We start from the raw sequence: 26813 nt of genomic DNA, 5'->3' as shown, positions 1-26813 counted from the left end.
TCCCAATATAAGGCGATAAGAATGACTTATCGGGTATATTGGGACAGCTTCAGATTATTGACAGCTAATTACTGACGGTAGAAGGTAGTAATTTATCTCTATCTGTAGATAGTGTATTGGGAACGGCCGTAAATGTTTCTTGTCATAAGCTTCTTCCTAGAACTTCAATAAATATTCGAAAAATAAATTGATCCAGGTCTACTTTTGCGTTTGGTATTGTTACATTATGCGATTCATTTTAATTGATATAGATAGATAACGGTGTTGATTACTTATAAATAAATCATTTAATGAAGTTTATATACGTTTTTTGGTTATAGGTACTAAAAAAAACCTAGAACTGCTAGATCTTTTTAGAAACCTTACTATTAACACGAGAGTGGGTCAGAGATTGGAAATAATACTCCGCTTATAGGAACGAGTCTTTATTTGCGTTCACTTTTATGAACATGCACTCCGCCGGTCTGCCGCTGTTCCTTTTGTCGTCGGCGGTACCTTAAACGCGTCACACCGCACCGAACACTAAGTCTCTTCTATCTTCTTCTTCTTGGAACACTTCCACTTTTCACTACTTCTTCTTTTCTTCTTTTACTTCCTTACACTTTCGAGTCAGAACTAGAACTGCCGTAGGCCACGCTTAGTACGGCTTATATACCCCCGGATCTGTTCTATTTTCAAAATGATTCCCCCATTCCATGTTTAAATTGAAATTATACTAGAAATTTCTTTTAACTATTGTTATCCTGCTTACACATTTTCTATCCTCTTTACTCTGTTCGATTTGATCTGGAACTTACTAGAAATTTCCATTAACTTTACAAAACCCAAAAAAATCCATACACTGGTAGGTGTATCGAACCCGGGTCTACAGCGTCTAAAGTAAACACTTTTCCGCTGAGCGACGAGTATTGCTGACGCAGCTGTTGAAACTAACAATGTCTTGAAGTTTGACAACTCTCGTCATATACGTCGAAGCGTTGCTAGGCAACAGTATTTTATATGTACATATAATCAGCATATCATTTAATACACAAAAATCAATATCTGTCAACTTTTCCTGATTGTATCAAATTACAAATTGATTATCAAGTATGAATTATTAATAGAGAGGTTGCTATGTGCTCATATATTGGCATAGATTAAAATTAGTAACAACTTTTTTGCAACAATCATTTCCTCGCCGTGGTTGTGGTAGAGACTATATTCGAGAGGTTCAAGGTTCCAAAATCTTCCACTTTACGCCAGCAACACATTACAAAATGATGCCCTCTGTCCCCTGGCTCACTCCCCCACTCCCATGAAAAGGTAACGCACCAGTCTCTTGAAAATCAAATTAATGTAACCTTACCTCAAAACAGACAATACTTTCTCTAAAGGCCAAGTAGAAGCCCTGCTTCGCGAGGCCCATATTATTAAAAAAAAAACACGAATGGGTTCCATTCCACCTAACCTGTCCATGTCGGGGTGTGACTCAAGCCTGATGCTCGTGGCTGGGACTTTATTATAAAAGTGTATACATTTACCCATAAAGCTATTATGTATCTTATGAAGCCTACTAGAATAAGTTACAAGCAATCCCTTATTTCTAGTGTTATAATAATGAAAATCACTATTAAAACTACAAAACATAATAAAAACCTAATAATAATATGATGTTTCTGTGAATTTTTCTTAAGGCATCGAGATAATGTGTGAGTAACCAAAATTGATGAGTTAAAAGTTAAACAACAAACAATTCTGAATGATATGACATATTATGTTATACTCGTAGCAGTTTTTTATAAGTGCTTAATGACACTTTTGCTATGTCCACTCTTACCTCACAGGGAGACGTCCCTTCGACTGATTGATTTCGGTACTTGTACTATAATAAAAGGCATAAAAGGCATTTATTTTCTCAAAATTGATTCCTTTAGAATTCTTTTTGATGTCATTTCTTATACTACTAGATACTACTACCGCTTCGGAAACAAATGGCGCTCTGAGAGAGAAGAAGCGGCGCAAGAAACTCTCCCAGCATTCTTTTTTCTGCGCTCTTTTCAATAAAAATATACAATATTGTACAGTCGCTATAAAATAATCACAATCTAGTCCCAGGCTGTCCGATCATTTAGATATTCAGCAGTGGAGTAATAGGATTTACGACAGAGCCATTTCTTTATAAAACATTTAAATTTATTTATAGATAATGCCTGAACAGTGGCTGGGACTTTATTGTAGAAGTGTATACATTTACCCTTAAAGCTATTATGTATCTTATGAAGCCTACTAGAATTAGTTACAAGCAATCCCTTATTTCTAGTGTTATAATAATGAAAATCACTATTAAGAGCAAAAAGGTGACGATTTTTGTGAACATATATTAAATTTTCATAAATGTACTGACAATAAACAGTCATAATATTTATTTCTTTAAATTTTCTAAAAAAAAATATATTCTTTGCTTCGGGTGAGATATACAAGAAGATGAAAAAGCTCAGCGACCTTCGTGGAAATCGCTGATCAGCTCCTTGTAAATCCTTGTATCCCAAAAGCTGGCGGTTGATAATCGTATGATGTTTTTGTTTCATTATTTTGATGAATTAGTCATTTCGAGACAGTTGTCTTAGAGGATAAAAGGAAAGTAAGGGAAAGTGGGGGAGATACGCAACACCTAAGGGAAAACTGAAATGAAACAGTCGAATTTGAGAATAGATTTTTTTAATTATAAAGTTTACTTATCTGTCTAGTCAACATCTATATTATTTTTTATGAATTGCAACACTATCAACGAAAAACAAAACCCTTTGTGTTATATAATAATAACACCAAATGGGGTAATTATGAACTAAAATTAACGACAGAGATTTAAAACCCAACGATTTTGACTAGTATGTTGACAATTGTTTGCCAGTTGTATTAGTAAAAGTTCGACAGCGATGCCCTCGAAGCAGGATCTTCTTCACGAGGACAACGCTTCAGCGCATGTAGCCAGATAGACAGTCGAATATTTAACTATGTCGGATGTTATCGCTAACGGTGTGGTAACGCTTTAGGAACCCTGAAGATGCTGCCTTCGAAATGGCTTTGGAAGGAACTTCTAAAGAAGACCACAGTCTTCTCAGTAGGTCTGTTACAGACGACATTGCTCGTAAACATTAAAAGCATGGTGCTTCACTCTGTTTCTATTTTAAGAACTTTTAACTTTTGGTTACACTGAAAGTTCTTTCTTAGAAAATGAACGTACTAGGCCAGTTCCACGTATAACACGGCAAAAGAAATTTTGTGGAAAGAAAGAGAGAAGAGAATCACGTGAAGTGGCGTGTGAATGAGATAAAATACCTTTGGCTGGCGTTTCTTTAAACGAGCAATTCTTGTATATATATAAGTATTTTAAGTATAGTAGGTTTCGATTTCAAAAAATGTAGTTTTATCCGTGTTTTAATGAGAAACAGCTACAATAACATTAGAATACAAAGTTAAATTTCGGCACTATATACTAAGAATATAATAGCTCAGATGGGACATTGGGTGATCCGGAAAGCAGAATAAACCGGTTCGAATCCAGATGTCTTATTAGTTTTTTTTTAAGTTTTGTACATTCTTAATATTTCGATCAAGGCTCGGTCGTCCAGATATTAAAATATTACTGTATTATTTCATATAATTAATTGATACATTATGTATCGCATGATCTTTATAATATAAAAAAATATAGATTATTACATCATTAACAACGAAAAGATAATTTTTAAACATATAATATAATATGATATAAATAATCTTAACTATTTTTCCACTCGAGATACTAAAAATATTACACCTACTTATTGGAATGTCATTGTGATTTTTTTCTTTATAAGTAGATATTTTCGTGAACCGATAAGTAAGCGAGTACTTAGTAAGATAACAATGATAATACCAGTGATATATATTTTATGATGCGCCTTCCGCACGGTAATGCAATGCGATTTCATCGTACGGTGAAACCGGGTGTGAACTCGCGCGATAAGTAATCGATGTCCTATTATGGAGCGATGTGTCTTACGGCCGTTTTCAATAACGTATCCCTAGTAACGGATACATTGCTGTCACCGTTTAATGACAAGATCTTATCTATCCATAGTTATGTCCAATATAGTTATAGTCCAATGCTTTATATCGATATGTTATTGAAATGTAAGTAAGCGACAAATCTATCTATCTAAAAGGATAGATTTGTCTACCTCTAGTAAGTTAAACTAAGGATAGATAGGTTATTGGAAACGGCAGTTAACCCATTTTGAGAGTGATCGGTAGACAGTGAGTGACAGATATGCATAGTTTCTGCTGTCGATCGATATTTCACTAATCAACTTCTTATGTAACTATTCAACAAGAACTGAAATCAGTGGGTTGAAAAAGCTATTAATAAAATTGAAAAATCAAAATACTTGGATACTCTATTCGCAAAATGTATCTGCCCAGTTTCTATATGTTGCAAAAAAGGTAGCGATCTAAATACTTATTCTCGGGTAGAGTAGGAAGTTATTATGTATCGAGATACAAACCTTTTTTAAAGTGTTTCTTTTGACGAGGGAAATTAAGAGTATTTATAAGAAAACTATGGCATGCATAAGGTGTGTAATACTTATTTATGGAGGAAGTGATAACACCGCCGTTATCTTAATTTTAAAAATGTAGACTGATAAATATTCTGATTGTGGTAACATTGATGTGTCATTTTCAACAGCAAATATTGTTGAAATATTGTATTTTAATATTAACCTGAAATACTTGCCTAAATTCATCAACAAGATTCCATTGTTCAGCATATGATCTAGGTACATAAAAGGGCGTACCTACTGATACCATAATCTGGAATTTCTTGTCGGCCGCTGGTGATGGCTGAATTCACAAAACTGAGTGGAGCTGCTGCGAACTGAATCCAGCGGTTATATTTTTTTTTTTACAATAAGGGACGAGATGTTCAGCTGATGGTAATTGATACACCCTGCCCAATACAACGAAGTACCGCTTAGGATTCTAGAAAAACACAAATATTCTGAGCGGAATTTCAATTGCGCTCGTCACTTTGAGACATAAGATATAAAGTCTAATTTGCCCAGTAATTTCAGTAGCTACGGCGCCCTTCAGACCGAAACACAGTAATGCACATGAATCACAGTACCCATAATCTAACCGTTACCCTGTGCAAAGGAGCCTCCCACTAGTAGACACATAATTTCAAAATCGTTAGACGATGAGTTTCGATCTTATCCACGCTTTGCTCTAAATTCGTATTCGCCAATCATTTCCCTAGAACGTAAACTATATCAGAGCTGCCTATCAACGTCATTTGAACGACAAGCTCGCATAAAGTTACTGTAGGTATTGTTAGGGACCTCCTGTTTCCGCAATTAGACCGCTTAGTTGGGTCTATTTTGCGTGTAAAGTTGGCCAGTCATTCCAACCAGCCCAGCTCCTTCCAGAAGTTCAGAACACTCCTGGGGTGTTCGCAGACTTCCTGGGGCGACCTTGTATTTGCTAAGGTTTTTGTCCGTTGGTTGGCCACCCCAGCACATTCCAGGATTACATGATTGACCGTTTCATCCTCGGCTAGACAGCCCCTGCACCTAGGACTGTCCGTAAGCCGATTGTAAATGGGTGTTTGTTCAGTTATGTGTGCCCATTAGGGTGCCGACCTTGATTCGGATGTAATGTTTATTTAGGCTAATAAGTCGACGAGTCAGTTTGGGTGATAGTGCAGGAATCGCTTCTTTCGACTGTCTACAGCCAGAGACATTATTCCATCGGGTTCTAGTAGGTAGGGTACTGTTGGTTGTTGGTGAGAGAGCGTATCCATGACCACATTTGGCTGAAGGGTAGCGGCAGGAGCGGCCCTGGGCCAGCCACAAACCTACAGTAGGTACTCTTTGAACTACGAATCGCTCGCTTGACGTTGAATGAAAAGAGTGAAGCGATATCTATACGTCGCTATTCATTTGTTTTGACCGCCTTTATCAGAGTGTTAAGTCATATTGACCTGTTGAGGCGAGGCCCAGAGGACTTGGCAACGATATCAGGGGACTGGTTCTGAAAAAAAACCATGCACAGAAGCTCAAGATGACCGCTTACTAGTGGACCAGGCATTGTGAAATGACAAATATCGACCTCAACAAGACTCTAGAGGAAGTGAGAGGTGTGCAAACCAGTTTATGGACTGTGAGGAGGCTTCACGCTGCCAATATATGCAGTCGCCGTCCAGCCCGTGGTCCTAAATTACTCCGCTAGCAGAGTTGACTTAGCTTCGCTCGAAATTGTGGGACTTGGTCTCAAGAGTACTGGGGTAGAGTCTACAAGAAATAATTAAGAATAGCATTGATAGCATGCCCGGACGAATACAAGCTATCATTTTGGCAAGAGGGGGTCACACTAGATATTAAACTTTAGTTTACTTTTTAGGAAAAAGCTTTATGTTAAAAAAATGCTTAGGTTTTTAGCCTCCCTTTTTAATGAGCAGATGCGCAACTAGCAGTTTAGACTCTGGGATCATTTTTCATTAATTTAATAATATGAAGATGCCAGTGAAGTAGGTTATTTACCTAGGGGCCTTACAAACATTATATCCTCTAGTCTCATATAGTGATAAGATATTAATTTACTGTAATTTTCTGCAATTCACTTTGAATTTTATTGAAAAAGTTTAAGTTGCCCTAAAGAAACGTTAGCTTTAACTCAGTGAAAAAGGATCTCGAATATAAATAGTACTATTAAAATAAAATAAAACAAACTCGTACAACATTGATCAATATATATTCATTTATTCATGAAACTTACACAGTACCTACTGAAGAATAAGATACAGTTCACATAGACTAAAGACTATATTAAGACAATCGTGATTATGATATACCATCCACCATTGAAACAATTTTGAATAAAACCTTAACTATATTCTAAACAATCATTATAAGCGAGTAAGAACACTACTTTCTTAACTTAAAAGTGACCAAATGTTACTTTATATTTTGCATGCGTATAATTTATGTTTAGGATAAAGTGCATTATGGCACGTCGAAGCTTGAGGCGAGCAGACGGTGCCGGTGTAAACTGTAGATGGACTAACTATCTGTTGAAAGTGGTGGAGCAAATATGGTTGTGGTGAAAATGGAAAAGACAATATTGCAGGAAAGGCTAGGAAAATATAGATTAAGAATTAACGTAAAACATCCGTTACTCTGTGGATTTTTAGCTATTTTAAATTACCCTGCAACTATAAAATATACGTAATGCACAATTTTTTTGTCAAAAGCAATGAAATAATAATCCGGCTCGAAGGACCATCACGAGGTGTACGCGCCACTTATGGTGGGCTGATAGTGAGTGATGTTGGCAAGACCCAGCTTCTTCAAGAGTGACAGTTTCCCTTCACGGAGCGGGTCGTTGCTGCTCACGCCCAGATAGAGAGAGAGGGAGTCGAATTTGTTATTCGGAAATATGTAGAAATAGATTTGCATTGTATCGTACTCCATAAAATATAAAGATCTGTTCGCCGGGATGGAAGTCGCGGAGAGCGAAGCATTCGCCATGACGCAACTTTGTTGAAATCTGTTGTTATCTTACCGTTTTCATGATTGCACATGTCCCAAAGTGGTGAGGGTTTTATTTCTGCTAACTCATCTAATGTGAAATATAGTACTGTAGAGTATTTTTCCGGCAAAGTATCAATATAAGGTTTCCAGAAAGAATCTGGTTTACTTTTCTCTAAGAGAAGAAACAATGCTAAAGATACATTAGACATAGTTTGCATCAAGAGATCTTTTTTTAATAAATTCACTAAGTTCCGAATTATACGCATCTTGTTCAGTCATCATCACTTTATCAGGAATTGTAAGGATCAATGATTCATCTGGAAAATATTTTAGTGCCTTCATTCCTAGGTCATATCCATCAAATGCTGATATTTCCACACCTTCAAATTGTGCACCATTCTCTTCCAGCCAACTGACATACTTTTATTTTGATTCTCTTGAATTTTTTACTTGCTTTTTGTGTCGAGTTTCCAATTGCATTATTTATCTTAAAATACGATCTATTTCTGTATTGCGGTCCCACACTTTGGTTACTTTCTCCCAAGATTTTCTCAAAAGAGAAGTGGTTGCGTAGTAGTAACAGCGCATAAAGTATGCGACATCACACGCGAATATTCGCGAGCGTTCGAAATAATCGGAACGTGTAATATGGGCGCAGATCCCATCAAAATAAATCCGAGCTTAGTCTGAATCGCATCAGGAGTACCAGGTGGACCCTGAATGTGACTTTTTAAAAGCAAACGAGGAAACAGTTGCGCGCCAATAAGCATTTCCACCTCTCCAGGTTCGGAAAACGTATCATCGGCAACATTATTTATATTCAAACAATTACACAACTGAAAAGTAACAAAGTCATTCATGGACCCTTTGCCAATCAAAGCGCGAACCAAAATTTCGTTGCCTTGAGCGTTTTTAACAACAACACGCGCGGTTGCCTATAACACCGTTGAACTATCCGGGTTAGTTACCGTAAGCGAAGTATGCGAACAAAGTGTTAAATTATGTTGCGCATCCCGACACTGAACAACACTAGCGTGTGGCGGCAGAGGTGTGATGTCACGCGGGCAACGCAACGTGATTTGCGGTCAGATGGCCGGATGGCATGGTGTGCTTTCGAGCGCTGCGCGGCGGAGGTTCGAGTGCCGATCGAGACGAATCATCCGACGGCCGCGGGAAATGAAGCAGCGTATGATGAGTTTCTGTACCACCAATATTACACAGTACACTAATCCACAAATTATTTATTTCATTGCTTTTAACATGCTTGCTATCATTTAACAATTTTGTAGTCAAATGAAAAAAAATATTTTGGTTTATTTTAATATAAATACACAATCAATCATTTTAATTGGTCCTGAAGATTTGAAAATCCAAGATTTAAATATAACGGACTTTAATATAAGACTACAATTAATTTAATACTACCGTAGACAAGGATACATCGATTAATATTTAGAGATCTATTTTTAAGTTAAGCACTTAAGAAATTTATTAGAAAAATAATGTACAAAAATACGGTCTGTTTTATTTCATTGCGTTGTTCATTATATTATAGGACTACTATTTTATTAATTAAAATTCGAGTCAAACTTGGGAAAGAAGATAATACAAGAATAATTATATTTCGTATCTTATATTCTAATTATAAACAATTAACAAACCGATCATTATAATTTGTGAACGTAAACATTAATGAAATCAAATATCAACAAGACTGCAGCAACAAACCGATATTTTAACTATGAATAGATCAAACAAGCGCTTTTGATATGTGGTTTTTTCATAAAATTAAGTTATAATCGTTGAGAGTACAAAATACAATTTTATTTGTATACTGACTTACACAAACACAAAAGAAACTTTAAGTAATAAAACTTGAATTGCAATAAAAATAACATTATTATGAAAGACAACTGGGAATGTTCCAAGGGTATCTTTTAGGTCCACTGTAACATTATAACAATATTGCACAATTTTTATACTAACCTAAATGTATATAATATATTTAACAAAAAAGGCAACTTAATAATGACTTATAGTACATAATGTTAGAGTCTTTTCAGTGCTTAATTATATTTTTATATAAACTTAATGATAAAAATATAACAATTTTTTTCGTGTTAAATATTACAATATAAATATAATTATTTTGAACGGGAAAATGCAGACCAGATAGTAAAGGTTGGCGAAAATCTGAATAGAAAATTAGAAGAATAAATTATGCTACACACAAGTGCAGGTAACAAAATTATCAGTTTTTATATTTATACTTTTCTGAGGGGGTCTGGCTACCACCCTGAACCTCATCTCATTCAGTCGTCCACTGAAAAAAAAAAACAATTTTGATTATATATACTTGTGTTATGTTAACGATGCATACATGTAGTTATTTCATTATTTCACACACCTCACATCAAATAATACACTGCCAACTTATTTTTGCGTATTAATAAAATTAAACGTTAAGGGAATGGCGGTTTTATATCAACAGTTTCGATAGATTTTCGTCATACAAATAATTTGAATTAATTTGAGCAAAACGATGACAAGCTTGACTCATTTTAATTAAATACTTAAAACATGTGTAATAACCTAAAATTATCTAACAACTTGAATCCAATAATCTCCAAATCAAAACCCAAACCAAAATGAGAGGACACTGTTAATAAATTTTGACAAAAGCCATCGTGTACAGTAAATACCACCTCCGAGGCAACCAATAGCGCTAAACTTCACAATGACAAGTATGACAGTTAACACGGAACGTTGGGTTCAATAAAATAAGAATACAAATTTAACTTTTACGCATAAACCTAATGTAAAAATAAAGTTACTCTCACGGCCGTTTTCAATAACGTATCACTAGTTACGAATACGTTGCTGCCACCGTAATACTAATGACAAGATCTTATCTATCCATAGATATCTCCCATATAGTTATGCTCTAATGTTTTATGTCGATAGGTTATTGAAATGTAAGTAAGCGTAAAAGGATAGATTTGTCTACCTCTAGTAAGTTAAACTAAGGGTAGATAGGTTATTGAAAACGTGTATCACTCGCGTTTATCAATTAAATTACAAAGCTTGACCCACTTTAAGAAGATGTCGCTTCATTGTGTGTCTTCTACCGCATTTATCACGTGGAGTGTTAACCTGAGAGCTGTTAACCTGATTCCTGCCGCCGAATTCCACCTTCGCACAACACGCCACAAGTTAGGATATCATTCCCACCATCTGGATGTGTGGCGGTCCTCCACAGTGCGGTTTTCAAGGAGCTTTCTTCCACGTACCACAAAGCTGTGGAATGATCATCCTTGTGCGTCCATTATAAATATATTACTAGTCTTTCAAATCGAAACAGAAATAACTAGAATATATTCATGCTTGGCGGTAGAAAAAGGGGCCGCTGTGGTTCTCATCTAGTCAGAATCATATCAAGGCGTAACAATTTTGAGCTATATTAATCCGTCAATGATAAGATAATTCACTGATATTGGAAATTTATTAATCTAATTTCCGAAACAATCGTTTTACCAGAAAATATTATTGATAATGTAAGTCATAATCTTACCATGTAAATCATAATCTTGTTACGTAAAACCGATGAACTGACCTATTACCAGTAATTTTATTATCAGATCTATATAAATAATATACTAAAGGAATAGACATGTTCATGGGAAATATCTAATCTAATAGGTAGGTTATAAATATTGTTACAAGGAAAACACATTTGTTTTTCCTACTGCATAATATATTTATTATTACTGTAGTCCGTTAGTTTATGCATTAATCATAATAATCGCTAATAAATCCTAAATACTATCCTTTAAATGCTGACCTCAAGCCAGTTATCAATTGAAATAAGCACTTCCTCCATAGAAAATTTTTCACAGCCTATATTATGGTTGATAAGCATATGGATCACCTGGGGGTCCTTTGTCACGGTGTACGCGCAATATTTTATTGACGCATGTATGGAACACTGCGTAAGTAAGGATTTGCATGCATTCCAAAGGTGGCATGCCATATTCTCTAAAAGTGGTCATAAATCGGCAATAGATGACGGCAGTCTCTGATGATGATGATTCCAAAGTCCAAACACGCTTATGAGGATCAAGCTTTGTGACCCGGTGTTGAGTCTTGCGGTCTCTTGTTGGTTATTGTTCATGGTGATGTTGAGAAGCTTAACCACCATTTAAATGAATTGTATCGTGACACACCTTTGCCAATGTTTTCGTAATAATATCGTTCAGTCACTCCTTGAAAGCTTACACCAGGTCAAACCATTACAACTACTAAGTCGGATAATGCTTATGTTGTACTCTGCTGACTAATTCGGAAGATTCTATAAGAGCTTTTATTTATTCTGCTTTTAAACATTTTGCTTGTCAGTAAAAAATATCTCGTTAGTTAATAAAAAATCTGTGGGAGGTCACAGATTTTGCGTAGGAAAAATGTCTTTTCTTGCCACCTTATTCATTTTCAAATACTGACCAGTATTCGTATTACATCTTTCATCATCAACTATGCTAATAATGTCTTGTTTAATGCTATCACAGCAATGTGGTGCTCTCTATTACTCGACTCCATTTTAATATCACAAAAGAATATGCCGACAATGTACCATGTAATCATCGCTTCTTAGAAATAAATCTAAAAGTAGATTTACAATAAACCAATTCTATGAAATGATAAAGGAATTCATAATTATTGTTAACACGTCAATGGGTGTCATGTGATTTTGGGTACTTATTATTGTTATTTATTTCATTTCAACTTACTTTTATTGTTTTCGATCGATGGCCTTTTTTAAATATTGCAAAAAAATTATAACTAATCAATTAGGCAGAAAACTGTTAGGCGAGCTCTGTTTTCGTTGGACGTCAGGAAGTCGAGCGGGCCGGATGGCATTTCTCAATCATGCTTAGAACGTATGCCCCTGAGTAGACGCCGGTGCTAACGCGTTTATTCCGGCACTCATATACAAACGGCGTAGTCCCTGACTCATGGAAGTCAGCCCTTGTCCATCCGATCCAAAAAAAGAAGACAGTTCGGATCCGGCAAACTACAGGCCTCTAGCTATTACATCTCTGCTCTCCAAAATCATGGAGTACGATTTTCACCACGGTCGATATGCAGGTGATCTTCTTCTTCCACCTTCGCACGACACGCCACAAGTTCCTAACTTGTCATCATCCCCACCATTTAGATGTGGGGCGGTCCTCCACAGTGCGGTTTTCAAGAAGGTTTCTTAAACGTACTACAAAGCTGTGGAATAAGCTTCCTTGTGCGGTGTTTCCGGGACGATACGACATCAGTACCTTCAAAAAAATGGGCGTACACCTTCCTTAAAGGCCGGCAACGCTCCTGTGATTCCTCTGGTGTTGCAAGAGAATGTGAGCGGCGGTGATCACTTAACACCAGGTTGTAACTTGTTTGTCCTCCTTTTCCATAAAATAAAAAAAAATACCAAGAATCAATCACAATTATAATACATTCATAGTAATAAGTTGGCAGTGTAACACAAATGGGTAGAAAAATTTTTGGGTTGGATTTTACAATAGTGCATTACCTTGTAATAGGAGTGGTAGGATTACAATCGTGGACTAAATCTCAAATCAAGTCATTTATTTGCATAGATTGTGTGGGTACATTGGTGTTACATTATAATCATATGTGCTAACAATCTGCCGGGTAGGCATGCAAAAATAATATTTTACAATTCTTACTCTAAGTTTACAGTGAAAAACATACAACATAAAATCCAAATTATTCATAAAAGTCTATCCACCATAATATTATAAAAATGTGAAAAATAAAAATTGCTTACTAAAAATGTTTATTTGAAATATCTAAATTAACTTATTCTAATAACTATAGATATAGATCATGTCTGTTAAATACTCTTTAACTGAATAATATTTCTTCGTCATTATAAATTAAAATTTTTAAACTAACACTCTCCACTCCATTGAAGAAGTTACATCTATACACCTATTGTATATTTTTCAAAATTTATAACATACCTTCAATGATGCTCCTCCCTGCTGCTGCATCTCTTTCTCCCTCTGTTCTATTTCCAGGGACTTTTGCTGCATGCGCTTAACTCTTTCAGGGTCTTTCACACCCCTAGCAGCCTCCTGCTTGCGTCGTCGCTCCGCAGCTTCAACCTGCTGCCGACGTCTTGTCTCCTTCATGAGAAATTTAGAATAATAATAAAAAAGAAAGATTTAGACAGGATAAAGTAAAGGGGTCATAATTAAATACTGATCATATTTCCACATAAGCCATTACAACTTTATTTAAGTCAACAATTTTATTATATTAATGAAACAATAGATAACAGTAGGAATCGGACAGCAATAATAAATTTCTCTAGACTAGGGGTGCTCAAGCTTGAACATCTGGCGATCTACATCAAAATTGTTAGATCAATTGACTCTGAGAGGCTGCAGAGTATGTGTAGTCAATGATTGTCTGGGTAGGGTGCATCATGATGCACATAATATGTCATGACATACATATTAGTTTTGCGCACAATATGAATTTTTTTAGTCACGGTAAGTGTAGGTCTGCTCAAAAATATCAATTAAAAGACTCATAATTATTCTAAATTGCGAGTTAGTAACACGAGAGTAAAAAATAGTGTTTGATTGCCGACCTTATAAAAAGTCAAATAATGGCAATACATATAAATTTAAGAACATAATCCATTGGGTAAGGGGAGTGTGTCTAGTTCTACTTATTTTCATATTATTATTATTACTATGTCTTTCATTAAACCAGTTCTCAGAACATTACACACTTAGAAAAAGAGTACCCACTTAAATAGTCAGCAACACTCCTGCTGTGATTCCTCTAGTGATGCAAGATAGTGTTGGTGATTACTTACCATCAGGTGACCCAAACTTATTCATTAATTGGCCTCACTTCCCAAGAATGAAAGCAATACTAAAACACTCTAAAGAAATGTTTTAATACTTAATAAAAAGTACAATTGGTCATTATACTGACTCTGACAAATTCTAATGTATTAAAAATTTTATTAGATTGTAAAAAGTGGAGTAAAGTATACATTAACAGTTAAAATAATTAATTGGTGTATTAAAAAATTGTAGTAGAAAGCACCAGACATTTTCTAATTCAATTGTACTATGTAAGTTATTAATTTTCTATATATTTCCCATATAAATAAATTATATTGAACTATCAGAATCTTCATAATAAAAATATACTACATGTATTAAAGATGGTGAAAATATAGTTAGATTTACAGGTATAGATACAGGACAAACTAATAAGGCTGAATACCAAGAACATAATATTATGAGAATTACATTCACATTATTAGGTGCTTCAAAGCTAAAGAAAACAATTTGAAATGACTATTTGAGTAGCATACATATTATATGCTAAATAGATACATGCATATAATAAAAATTTAAATGATTATGATAAATACATCCCACTTAAAAATATGTAAGTACCCTCAATTAATATTAATAGGACAATATAATATTTTGAATATTGATTATTGCCATACATTATGCATGAGTAATAATAAATAATGATCATCGTGGTAAAAAGTTTTAATTAGAAGAAAACTTACAGAATCTGGCGTTATTACATCTGAAGCTGAGGGTTTACAACAAGACGTAATGAGACCCATTATAAGGACAGGTTTACAATAACTACATATAAACACTAAGGACACACATTTATTTTAGAATTCTTAAAACAATTATAAGTAGGTAATATTATTTATTTTCTAGTTTTAAATTTTAACACTGATAAAAATTCATTATGGAACATCACGCATATTCATTGCCCATTGCAGCCAGTTTTGACATCAAGTATCAACAATCAAATTATATGTTGACACTTCACACTTGAAAATTGACAATCTCAATCTAATGTGACTTTGACTTATGGATAGATAAATTATTTTAATATTTTAACATTATTTATTGTATATCATTTATTAATAAATTAGTTCTGTAGAATATAATATTGGACATCCTTACATGACATTATATTTACTCATACTAACCATCATCTTCCAAATATTGTTTATATTCGCCATACCTATCAACTGCGTAAAAAATAAGAATGGCAATACAACACAGTTCTTATTCAGTTATTTCGATAATAATTTATATTTTAATGAAATTTAAACGTTCTGATATTGTAACCTACATAGGAGAATATCTTCCAAGCACTCTGATAGCTAAACTGTAAAACATGTACCTACTACCTACAACAAACTACTCGATCAATATCAGTCAGTTGTGGCCAGACCTGAAAATAAGAAAAAAATTACCTACTAAAAATAATTGGATACCTATATCTTCTTATCTAGGTGGATATTTTATAATTTTTAATATCTTGGAATACAAGTTTGATGTGTCACGTGGCAAATGTTTTGTTGAATAAATGTTCATCTAATAATGTTTAATATCTTGGAATATGAGCGTAAAAACAATGTTCCAAGTTTGATGTGTCACGTGCCAAGTGTTTTATAAAATAAATGTTATGATTTCTTAATTTTGAAATAATCTTTAAATAACAATTTTTATAAATAATATGAGCAGCTGTACTGCATTTATTTTTTATATTTTTACTGGGAATTGGGAACTAGCTGCTAAAGTTTAAAATTTTGTAATTTTAAAAAGCTAGCACAAGTAAACAGATCATAAGGTAATCTTCATTTTGGAAAATTTAACAAATTCTAGGTCTCTCCATTGGGCCACCTAAGAGCTTATGCACGTGGACCACCAGCTTCTTCACTGGATAGAAATACAGGTCGTACTATATGGTTATTGCTCGAATCAGAAGTGAACGCTGGAGTTTCCCAAGGCTGTGCGCTATATCCCACATTGTTTCTCTAGTTTAGTCTGCAACATATTGTCTGATAATGCAGACTCGGGCAATGGTCGACCAGTGCTAGAATAAACTTGTGTTTTATATGGGACCCTCTCTTGAAATGGTCACGGAACGGGGTAAAATGATTTTCATCGAATTGAATAAGTATCAAGTTTGCGTTTTTACCCAAAACCCATTTGTCGTATAACGCTCTTCAACAACACTGTCCTTAATGTCTCGCCTAGTATCGGAATTCAGGTTGTCGAAGTTTCGAACGATTGCCGATTCCGCCATGATCTGGAAGCCATTTTGCTATAATGAAGTTGGGCCTCACGAAAAGAACGCGGCAATACTTCAAGCTGGCCCACATTCTAGCGCAGTATAAAGCACTACTTAAGTATGGCTGTCATCTTTGATCTGGCGCAATCCAGTATCTGCTTGCATTGCTTAGAACACTTGGCGATGTGTAGAGACGTTGTTTCATTGTGTGTCTTCCACCGCATTTATAATGGGAATATCATGACATCACTATCATATTCCGAAGAGTGTTTTAGTTTGATTATTATACTAGCTGCCCTGACTGACTACGTTCTGTTAAAATACCGGACGAATCACAGCGGCATATCCGCTATTTCACGCCGATTTCGAGTGGGAGAGTAGTATTTCTCCAGGCGTGCCGGCCCAATTCGGTTGTATCCGTGAGGACCCAACATGACACTACAACTCCTAAACTGTTGGACACTTAGATTTTTGACACTATGAGACCTAGCACGCATTGCGAATTAAAATGCACATGTAAATGGACAACAGAACAAGTATTGTATCATGGATTTGGATTGGTCGGATTTTGTTCCGCCATCATATGACTTATGTCGACGACAAAATAATGTAATGTAATGAAATTAAATTAGGCAGATTAATAGATAAGTAGTAATATATCAATCTATCGAAATAATATATTCTGTATAACTATAAATTTTTAGGCTCTGTCCGTACATATTTTTTATTTATATTATTTTATCTGTCTGTCAGACTTTTATAACTCATATCACGGTTTGACCGATTTTGATGATAACTGGTATATATAAATATAATAAAATATTTATTTGCATAGATTGTGGTTACTTTTTTTTTCTTTATTGATTTAGGGGCTTTATACGTATGTACATGTCAGCCCCATTACAATCTCATTGTTCAATATAGTGTTCAAACAATAAGACTTATGGATTCAAACAGACTTATGGCATCCTTAGATGCAGGGCGGGAACATGCCCGTATCAAATCTGGTCAAACCCATAAGTCCTACAATTTTGTCTCTACTAGACTGAAATCAGACACATTCCTTTAACAAGTGCTCAACATCCTCAATTGTTCCACATAACTCACATAGAGGTGACTCCGCAATTTTCATCAAAAATTTATACTTATTCAAAGGCATGTGTCCGGATCTCAGTCTGTGAGCAATAACAATCAACCTCCTTTTAATCTTTACATTAAAAAACCACGGTATATGAGGAGGCTGAGACTGCAAAGTGCTATACCAAATTCCTTTTTCTATAGATCTACGATCAAAGTACTCTCCCCATAAATCCTGACATTTCCTTTTATATTTTGGGAAGAATTCAGTAAAATCCGGCTTCTTCTTCCATCTTTTTACCCTTCAGTGTTGCTTGCTTAGGCAGTCTGTCCGCCTCCTCATTGCCCCTTAAACCAATATGCGATGGAACCCATTGCAATCTAAGTTCTTTTATTGTGGGTACTTAATTACTCTACTTAGCTAGAAGTTAGCCTGAAAAGAGTGATGATTGACCCATAGTATGTAAAGGTATGCAAGCATTTTATCGATAACCTATTGATATAAAAATATAATTTGACTACATGAGATTGAGATCCGGACGATGTGGGATAAGGACTAAGGCTTAAGGATTAAGGCTTCTTAGGTAATTATTTTTTTGCATCCTACCCGTGGAGGCAGATCTGTTTTTCGCTGGGCGATCCAGATGCCGCTGCTGACGCTGTTGCTGATGTGGTACTGCAAGGTATGGAATTCTTCATTCCATCCTTCTCTGTGCCTATCGGTGGCAGGTCCCAACCATGGTTTGACCACTCGTGCAAAAAGTGCTCTCGGCGAAAGCAGAAGTGCTATCAGGCTTGGGTCAATGCGGTGGTATCTAAGGATGTGAATTCCAGCGAACTTAAAAAACACATCAACCATGCCTCCAGGTCCTTCGAAAGAGTTATTGTCGCTCGCCAAGGCTTTAGGCGCTTCTCACCTTGGACATTCGAGCGGGCTCGATGGCATTCCCCCGATAGTGCTGCGGACATGTGCTCCGGAACTGGCGCCGGTCCTTACCAGTCTTATCTGGCGCTCCTACTCATAAGGCCTAGTCCCGAAATTATGGAAGGCGGCTTTAGTGCACCCGATCCCTAAGAAAGGTGTACGCTCGGATCCGTCCAACTACCGCAACATTGCCTTTTCCTCCATTTTCTCCAAAGTAATGGAGTTGATCATCTACCGCCAGCTCTTGGGATACCTAGAGGGGCACCAGCTGATCAGCGACTGCCAGTACGGTTTCCGTCAGGGTCGCTCAGCTGGTCTTCTCGCACACCTCACCCATAAATGGGCGCAAGCGGTTGAGTCGAAAGGAGAGGCGTTGGCGGTGAGTTTGGACATAGCGAAGGCCTTCGATCGGGTGTGGCATAAAGCGCTTATTACGAAACTGCCATCCTATGAACTTCTCAGGAAGTTGTGCAAATGGGTCGCTAACCTTTTGGCCAATCAGAGCATTAAGGTTATCAACGGTGCATGCTCCGACTTAAAACCCATAAACGCTGGTGCTATCCCCTACACTGTTTCTTCTGCATATCAATGATATGCTGCAAATCAGTAGTATTCATTGCTATGCAGACGACAGCACAGGGTATGCTTCCTACACCGGCCATGCCAACATGTCCCGGGATAGCGTCGACGAGAACCGGAACAAGCTTGTGTCGGAAATCAATACTATGCTTATGCTTTGCAAAGTCTCGGAATGTGGCCGAAAGTAGTGGTACTTTGCACGTAATTCGGGTGGCCGCATCACGTAGACGTCTGGCATTCCACAACCGCGCGTTTTGTTAGAAATTTCTTGCATCGCATAGCCACTTTGTGGAATCAATTATCGGCTGCGGTTTTCCCGAACGACTTAGGGACCTTCAAGAAGAAGCATACCTTAAAGGCCGGCAACGCATTTCTTGACACACCTGTTGTTGCGGATGTCCATGGGCGGTTGCCTCACCTCTCCCCATCCCGTGAGCCTCTTGCCCGTTGGCCCACTCTTATTAAAAAAAAAGTAAACTGTCAATTGTCAAAAGATACTAGATTGTAGATAGCGCAAAGAGCGAACTGCAAAGCAGAGTAGAAGAAAGGTTTTAAGGGCTGTCGGTAATCCATAAAAAAATTATATAGCGGCCATAAATATGCTATCACGAGTAGCTTTGCGTTCAGGTATGTTTAAAATAAATACCCACTAAGAAGTTTGTTATATTAAGCATGGAGTTCGAAATCCTTCATGCAGGGGTTTATGTAATCATTTGACATGACATATACATTTTCAAAAAATAAATAAAATTAACCGTTCCTTTCAGGAAATGTCTAAGAAGTCAGAACGCATTTAGAGTTTGCTTTTGTTTTAATTAAATAAATAGATAATAATATCTAATATTAAATTTTTTATAACCTCATTACCACTGATATTTGAACACTTCTAAGAAGCACTCAAATGTCAACTCAATATTTTCATGATAATATTATGATGGTAGACCATAAAGCACGAAATATTAAATATGATGATGTATCAAAATGTAAGGAATTTATCAGTATTAATTGGTATACCAATATTGTACTAATTTTTTTCAGTCGCAGGCCAACAGTCTGTATCAACAACCCTGGTAGCCCGCACATCTGCAACTAGCACAGAGGTAGTTGGAGTGCGGGATGAAAAGAACTTCCCCAGACCAGTGAGGGGAGAACCAGGCAAAGTCAGACTTGGGTTCATTCCAGAAGAATGGTAAGCATAAGTTATATTTTAATAATGGTCTTAAGACCTTCTGAAACAAATTGCAAAACTTTTTTATAAATTATTACAGAAATTATTGATTTTTTTTGCTTTTCTGATTCTAGATTGCTTATAAAAGGGTGTTGATATTTAACTCTAGATATGTTTGTATTCAGCCAATCTATAAATAGTACCTATTAGCAGTGTTGCTAGGAAAAATGTCCAAAAGGCGTGGAAAAACTAGTTATTATTATATTTATGTTTATGTCATATGTTTTACAAAATCTTAATATCTTTGAAATTAGTTAATAGTGTGGATCATATACTAATATGGATTATTGTCAATTTTTGTAACAACCTCACATATTCAAATTTAAATATATTTATTCAAAATAGTATTTAAAATCACTTATTGAACGTCAAAATCTACCACCCATTCAAAAGAGACTGCCTCAGACCTGAGAAGAATGGGCGCAAGAAACTCAGCGGGCTTTATATATGGATTACAATGTAATATCGTAAACATTTATAATTAAAGAGCCTGAGGGTGTTCGCTTCATTCCCCGTCCGTGGTGTCATTAAGAAAATCGTTTATGCTATAATAACCTTTCCCACACAAATGTTTTTTAACAATTCTTTTAAATTTCGTAACACATTTGTTTTGTACATTTTCTGGGATCATATTGTAGAAGCATATACATCGCCCAACAAAAGACTTACTAACTCGACCCAACTGAGTAGTAGGCACAACAAGTTTATGTTTATTCCTCGTGTTAACATTATGAATGTCACAGTTTCTAGAAAATTCTTCAATGTGCTTATGAACATACAAAACATTATCAATATAATTTTTAATATGCCAAAGGCCAAAAATATAAGCTTTTATTTAAACAATTGGGGCTGACAGTGTAACAATTAGATTTCATATGATATTATGAATATCTTTGCTGCAGTAGCAAGTGAAGTCCTTTGCATTTTTATTTAGTTTACTTAGATACATACATAAAATCACGCCTCTTTCCCGTAGGGGTAGGCAGAGACCACTTCTTTCCACTTGCTACGATCCTTACATACTTGTTTCGCTTCGTCCACTTTCATTATTCCTTTCATACATGCTCTCCGGTTTAGGGTACTCTTGACCTGGCCTTTTTTCAAGACGTCCCTGATTTGATCTTGAAATGTCCGCCTAGATCTACCCCTTCCAACACTTTCATTCACACTGGCTTTATACACTTTCATCGTCAATTGTTCTTCATTCATTCTCTCGACATGTCCCAACCATCTCAGCATACCTTTCACAATTTTCAGACCACAATGTTTCCTTATCTCACTATTTCTTATCCTGTCACTCAGTTTAACTCCTATCATACTTCTCAACACTCTCATCTCAACTGCATGTATTCTGGTTTCATGTTTCTTCTGCCATACCCAACTTTCTCACTTCCGTACATGAGTGTTTGAACCAACACCCCCTGATGCACAGCCAAACGAGCCATATTAGTCACCTTCTGCCTCTTCATAAAGGACATGTTCATAGTTTACTTAAACGTTTTATAATGATAGAAAATATGAAAATTTTAGAGCTTATTTCAACACTGAAGTAGAATATTATTAGAACACTTTGAACTAAGTTAACACTCCTAAACAAGTTTATAAATTGAATTTGGTTTCCAACAACACAAAATAAAAATTGTGAAATAAGTGCTTAATCCCCTTGTGTCAGCATAAGTTCACTATAAATAACCATTTCATGATGTTCTAGGTTTCAGTTCTTCCACTCTAAAACAGGAGTAACTGGACCATACACATTTGGTGTTGGTCTAACCACATACCTGTGCAGCAAGGAGATTTATGTTATGGAGCATGAGTACTACACTGGTCTCTCAATTATTCTTATGGTCTACTATGCTACCACTAGATTTGGACCCAAAATTGCCAAATGGTTGGACAGCGAAGTTGATGTAAGTTTTTTTTTAATGTTTACAAATATGTTTTACTTGTGCATAAGTCAAGACTACTTTTAGTGGAATTGTCTTACAGTACAGCTGATTATGTCAAAAGACTTACAATGTTACAGATACAGATGTTGCGAAATGCATATCAAGTTGGTTAGATTTTGAAGTTTTAACTTTTTTATGTTTGTTTTTTTTTTTTACTTAATAATGCAAGAGAGGCCATGCTATTTAGGAGAGAAGTATTTAGGGAATCAGAGGTGCTATTGCGCCACTGACACTTTACTCTCTGACTCTCTTTAGAGGGATTTGTAAATTCAAACCACAACTTGTCTCAGGCTTGTATGTTAATGTATTTGTGAATGATGTAAAAAAACAGGTGCCTCAGTTATGTAATTGTATATTGTCCCGATAAAAAATGGCTTTAATACTTTTTTATGGTTAAAAGTGACAAGATGAGCAAGACCGGCCCACATGCCCAGATATGGCCAGCTCATTCCAGTGCAGAGCCAAGGAGGATTCTTTTGCCGTTGCCATTGCACCTGTCACTATGAGACATAACATATTAGGTCTCATCAACCCACAAATTTCACTGCTTAATTTAATGGCAATATTCAAAAATTGTGCTACTACGATTAAGACTACTCACATCTAATATAATATATAGATAATAATTATTTTTGATCTATATTTTAATATACAGTAATACCCCAGACTTATGCAATAGGTGGGAGCAACAAATAGCCGTAAGTTGGGTTCAACTTCGCATATTGTATAGTTTGGGCGAGAGTCTGAAGAAAACAATATTTTAGACGAAACATGTTTAATAAAATGTTTATATGATAATAAAAACAATTGACATTGACTATGAATAAAACAATTTTAACCGAAGTTATTTTGATATCGAAGGCTTTTATTCTAACAATGTCGCCTCATAAGATTTTCTTCTTTTTATGTAAAATTTCGTTATTGCTTTGATGGTAACTTTTTTAATTCCCGTTTTATAGAAGAAACGCGCTCTTTACTGGAATCTATTCAAAAATTTGTTGCCTCTTTCTGTACTGAGGCCTAGTATGAAATTGTCATATGATTTTCCGATTCAAGTGGGTGTAACGTAATATTTTGTTCAGTGTCTTAAAAATGTTCAGGTATTTCTTTAAGCTCGTTAATTGTTAGTGTTACCGACACTATCGGAGTGTACTTCGATCAAAAAGAAAAACCGCGTTACTCCGAATTCATGCAAAACATGATAGTGTATGTCGGGGTATTACTGTATGTAAATGTAAGTAATGCGAAAACTTTAGATTTGTCTTACTGATAGCCCTAAAGAGGTATAATAAAGGCATAACATGCTATGTGTGTAGCTAGCACAGTTGTGTTGTATCTAAAACACATGTTTTAGTGGTTAGATAAGGTACTCTACTAAACAATTACAGAGGTCATTTTCACTACTAATGATAATAATATGATGAATATAAACCAACCGCCATCATTATATCTTCTTTTTTTTAAATAAATATTGTCCTGTGACCTGTGCAAGTGACCACTATAACAGGACTAAATAAATATTTGTATGGACAGAAAGTGGAAACAGATTTGAACTCTGATCGTGTGGAGACTCTCAAGTTCTTGGAAGAGACCATTGCCAGCGAGAAGGATGCCCAGTGGCGCGCCCAAGGTCAAGAGCTGCTGGTTCAGGCCAAGAAAGAGAATGTGCTGCTGCAGCTGGAAGCGGCTTACAGAGAACGGCTCATCAACACCTACCAAGAGGTAATATCTTATTGGATTTAAAAATTAAATAATTCACAATGAGTTAACCTTATAAATACGAATAAAATTCGCATCATCTTTTCAGATTAAGATTTACATTAAAGATCGCAAATGTTCCAAAGTAATCTTTTTGTTAGCTTTATCATTTGGGTGTGTGTCTCCACAGTGCGGTTTTCAAGGAGCTTTCTTCCACGTGCTACAAAGCTGTGGAATGAGGTTCCTTGTGTGGTGTTTCCGGGACGATACGACATGAGTACCTTCAAATAAAGCGCGTACACCTTCGTTAAAGGCCGGCAACGCTCCTGTGATTATTCTGGTGTGGTTTTTTATGGAAATAAGGGACAAGACCAGCAGGATGTTCAGTTGATACTAATTGATACGTCCTGCCCATTACACCACAGTACCGCTCAGGATTATTTTGAAAAACCTTAAAATTCTGAGCGGCTCTACAATTACGCTCGTCACCTTGAGACATAAAATGTTAAGTCTCATTTGCCCAGTCATTTCACTAGGTACGGCGCCCTTCAGACCGAAACACAATAATGCTTACACATTACTGCTTCACGGCATAAATAGGCGCCGTTATGGCCCATAATCTAGCATCCTGTGCAAAGGAATCTCCCACTGGTGAAATGAGATAAAAGTCAGTTTGTAAAAATTTATGTGTGTCGCGCTCTCTTGTGCCTTGCGAGCATACAATACCACCTTGAGGAAAGGATTAAAACGCGTGTAATTTGATAGTATTTGATTTTCCTACCATTGTAAGTGCGACAAATCTTTCAGGTCAAACGCCGGCTGGACTTCCAGTTGGAAAAGACAGCTCTGGAACGACGCTTCGAACAGAAGCACCTGGTTGATTGGGTCGTGACTAACGTATCTCGTGCCATCACCCCCGACCAGGAGAAACAGACCCTCGACCGCTGCATCGCCGACCTCGCCGCGCTCGCTAAGAAGTGAACAGTGAACTTCACACACAATATGTTAATAAATCATGAGTTTTAGTTTCATTTGAGTTTTACTTTACCTTTGTTTACCTACTTGTTTCATGGATTGTATCCAAATGTTTTGAGTTTTCTTGAGTGTTGATTCCGCCAATATTCGTCTTCAAACAATTCGATACGTGTTTGATCCTCTACACTAGGCATCCTCAGATGTTGACTCGCTAAACACTGTCACGAGATGTATACATGAGTCCAGTTGAGTCTAGAATCCGAGAGTAATGAACACTCAAGAAAACTCATTTTATTTGGATAGTTATGGATTTCCGCAAAATAACGCCTCCTTCAATAAATTTTCATAGATTGAAGTTAAGGACAGTTTTGACCTATGTATAGTACCTTTTTTTATGGAAAAGCAGGACAAACGAGCGTACGGGTCACCAGGTGTTAAGTGATCACCGCCGCACACAATCCCTTGCAACACTTCTCTTGTAACTTCTATTCCTCTGATTTTTTTTTATGGAACAGGAGGATGAATGCGCGTATGGGTTATCTCATGTTAAGTGATCACCGCCGCTTACTCTTTCGCAGCACCAGTGGAATAAACGTCGGTCGAGGGTAGCTCTAACTATGAAAACATGAGCGCTGACGAGTATCGTCGGTCCGCTGACGTTATGGCGATAAAGTATAAATAAGTTCGATCAGTGCTACGATGACTGGAGCAACCGCCTGTACGCGCGTGTGTAACATCGTAAAGAAAAATTTGCGTGCTGGCAATTTCGAATATATTGTACATAATTCTCCTTGGGTGAACATGATATCTTCTCCGACTTTAATTCCGTTATTGTTTGCGTCAGTAGTGCGCACATATTAAAGAGGTTAAAAAGAATTCATGTTTGTTCACATAGTACGCACGCAATCAAGTTTGCTGTCAGCTGAGCTCTAATCGCTACATGGTCAGCGCGTACGGTGCTCGTTACGCTCGACCAACGTCAGCGATGACCGTCGGTCGAGCACTAAATATAGCCCAAGAGAGGACTCTGAGTTTCTTCCGTCACTGGTAGATGAAAACTCATTGGACAGCCCTAATAAAATGTAAAGAATAATAATATTATAAGAAATCTCGGGTGTAAATTAGGCTACAGGTATAAAGGCTTTGTCTTTTCAATATACTTTCAGCAAAATGTTCATTTTTAGTTGTCGTCGCCTTGCTGCTCCCTTAAATGTCATTGCTTATGACGACGTCGTGGGGCGAGTCTTTAGGTAACTTTAAATATGGTCGAGGGCAGTGGTGCGTGGTGAACGTTAAGTATTCTCATCAACGAGCGCTATTTGTAGTTACTAGTTGATCTTTTAAACGAGAACCTTGCTTTTGTTGGTAAAGAGCTGCAAAAGTAAGTAAGTAGGTACTATGAGTTTTCTGTCAATGATTAATTAAATATTTACACTGTATCTGAATTGATGCGTCCAGTGTACTGCAGTATATTGATATAAATAAAAGAGTCCTCTCTTTTATTTCTTGCTACTTCTCATTAAATTTTGACTTTTTGGAGTGATGGTATATTGTGAAACAGGGGGAGCTGGTGTCTCTCGTGAAGCCCAAATTAAGCATGTTACGAGATAAGTACCTTGCGCCTTTAACGATGGAAGATCTTTGCTTTGTCCAGACTAATTACCTCGCCTTTTCCCTTGCTTTCG

General features: G+C 36.3%; 3 protein-coding genes across 5 annotated transcripts in view; 1 reads left to right on the top strand and 2 right to left on the bottom strand.

The window, feature by feature from the left end:
* LOC126975623 (glutamate-gated chloride channel) overlaps positions 1-26813 on the bottom strand; it is a 144646-nt gene that overhangs the window by 30888 nt on the left and 86945 nt on the right. The gene's annotated exons all lie outside the window — the stretch shown is intronic.
* LOC126975643 (uncharacterized) lies at positions 7797-15815 on the bottom strand. Of its 2 annotated transcripts, none has more exons than XM_050823653.1 (3): positions 15607-15815; positions 13583-13747; positions 7797-9876 (listed from the first exon to the last, which is right to left on the bottom strand). In XM_050823653.1, exons 1-3 carry the CDS (start codon positions 15637-15639, stop codon positions 9862-9864), a joined length of 213 nt encoding a protein of 70 aa, XP_050679610.1. In that variant the 5' UTR covers positions 15640-15815; the 3' UTR covers positions 7797-9861. The 2 variants fall into 2 exon arrangements, with proteins under 2 accessions (XP_050679610.1, XP_050679609.1); XM_050823652.1 differs by lacking the exon at positions 15607-15815 and adding an exon at positions 15166-15384.
* LOC126975635 (ATP synthase subunit b, mitochondrial) lies at positions 19738-25184 on the top strand. The gene is made up of 5 exons (XM_050823642.1): positions 19738-19905; positions 20317-20467; positions 22218-22416; positions 23989-24177; positions 24961-25184. Exons 1-5 carry the CDS (start codon positions 19878-19880, stop codon positions 25132-25134), a joined length of 741 nt encoding a protein of 246 aa, XP_050679599.1. The 5' UTR covers positions 19738-19877; the 3' UTR covers positions 25135-25184.

This window comes from Leptidea sinapis, chromosome 36 (assembly GCF_905404315.1).
Source record: "Leptidea sinapis chromosome 36, ilLepSina1.1, whole genome shotgun sequence".
Lineage (NCBI taxonomy): Eukaryota > Metazoa > Arthropoda > Insecta > Lepidoptera > Pieridae > Leptidea > Leptidea sinapis.
Note: the sequence above shows the minus strand (reverse complement) of the source record. Positions and strands in the feature narration are given on the sequence as shown.

Bases quoted from the DNA above. Each gene is read 5' to 3' on its own strand.
- LOC126975643 (XM_050823652.1), bottom strand. From the start codon at position 15,225: ATGGGTCTCATTACGTCTTGTTGTAAACCCTCAGCTTCAGATGTAATA. The intron at 13,748-15,165 runs GTAAGTTTTCTT...TTTCTCATGAAG, and splicing joins ATGTAATAACGCCAGATTCT to GAGACAAGACGTCGGCAGCA.
- LOC126975635 (XM_050823642.1), top strand. From the start codon at position 19,878: ATGCTATCACGAGTAGCTTTGCGTTCAG. The intron at 19,906-20,316 runs GTATGTTTAAAA...AATTTTTTTCAG, and splicing joins ACGAGTAGCTTTGCGTTCAG to TCGCAGGCCAACAGTCTGTA. The intron at 20,468-22,217 runs GTAAGCATAAGT...ATGATGTTCTAG, and splicing joins GGGTTCATTCCAGAAGAATG to GTTTCAGTTCTTCCACTCTA.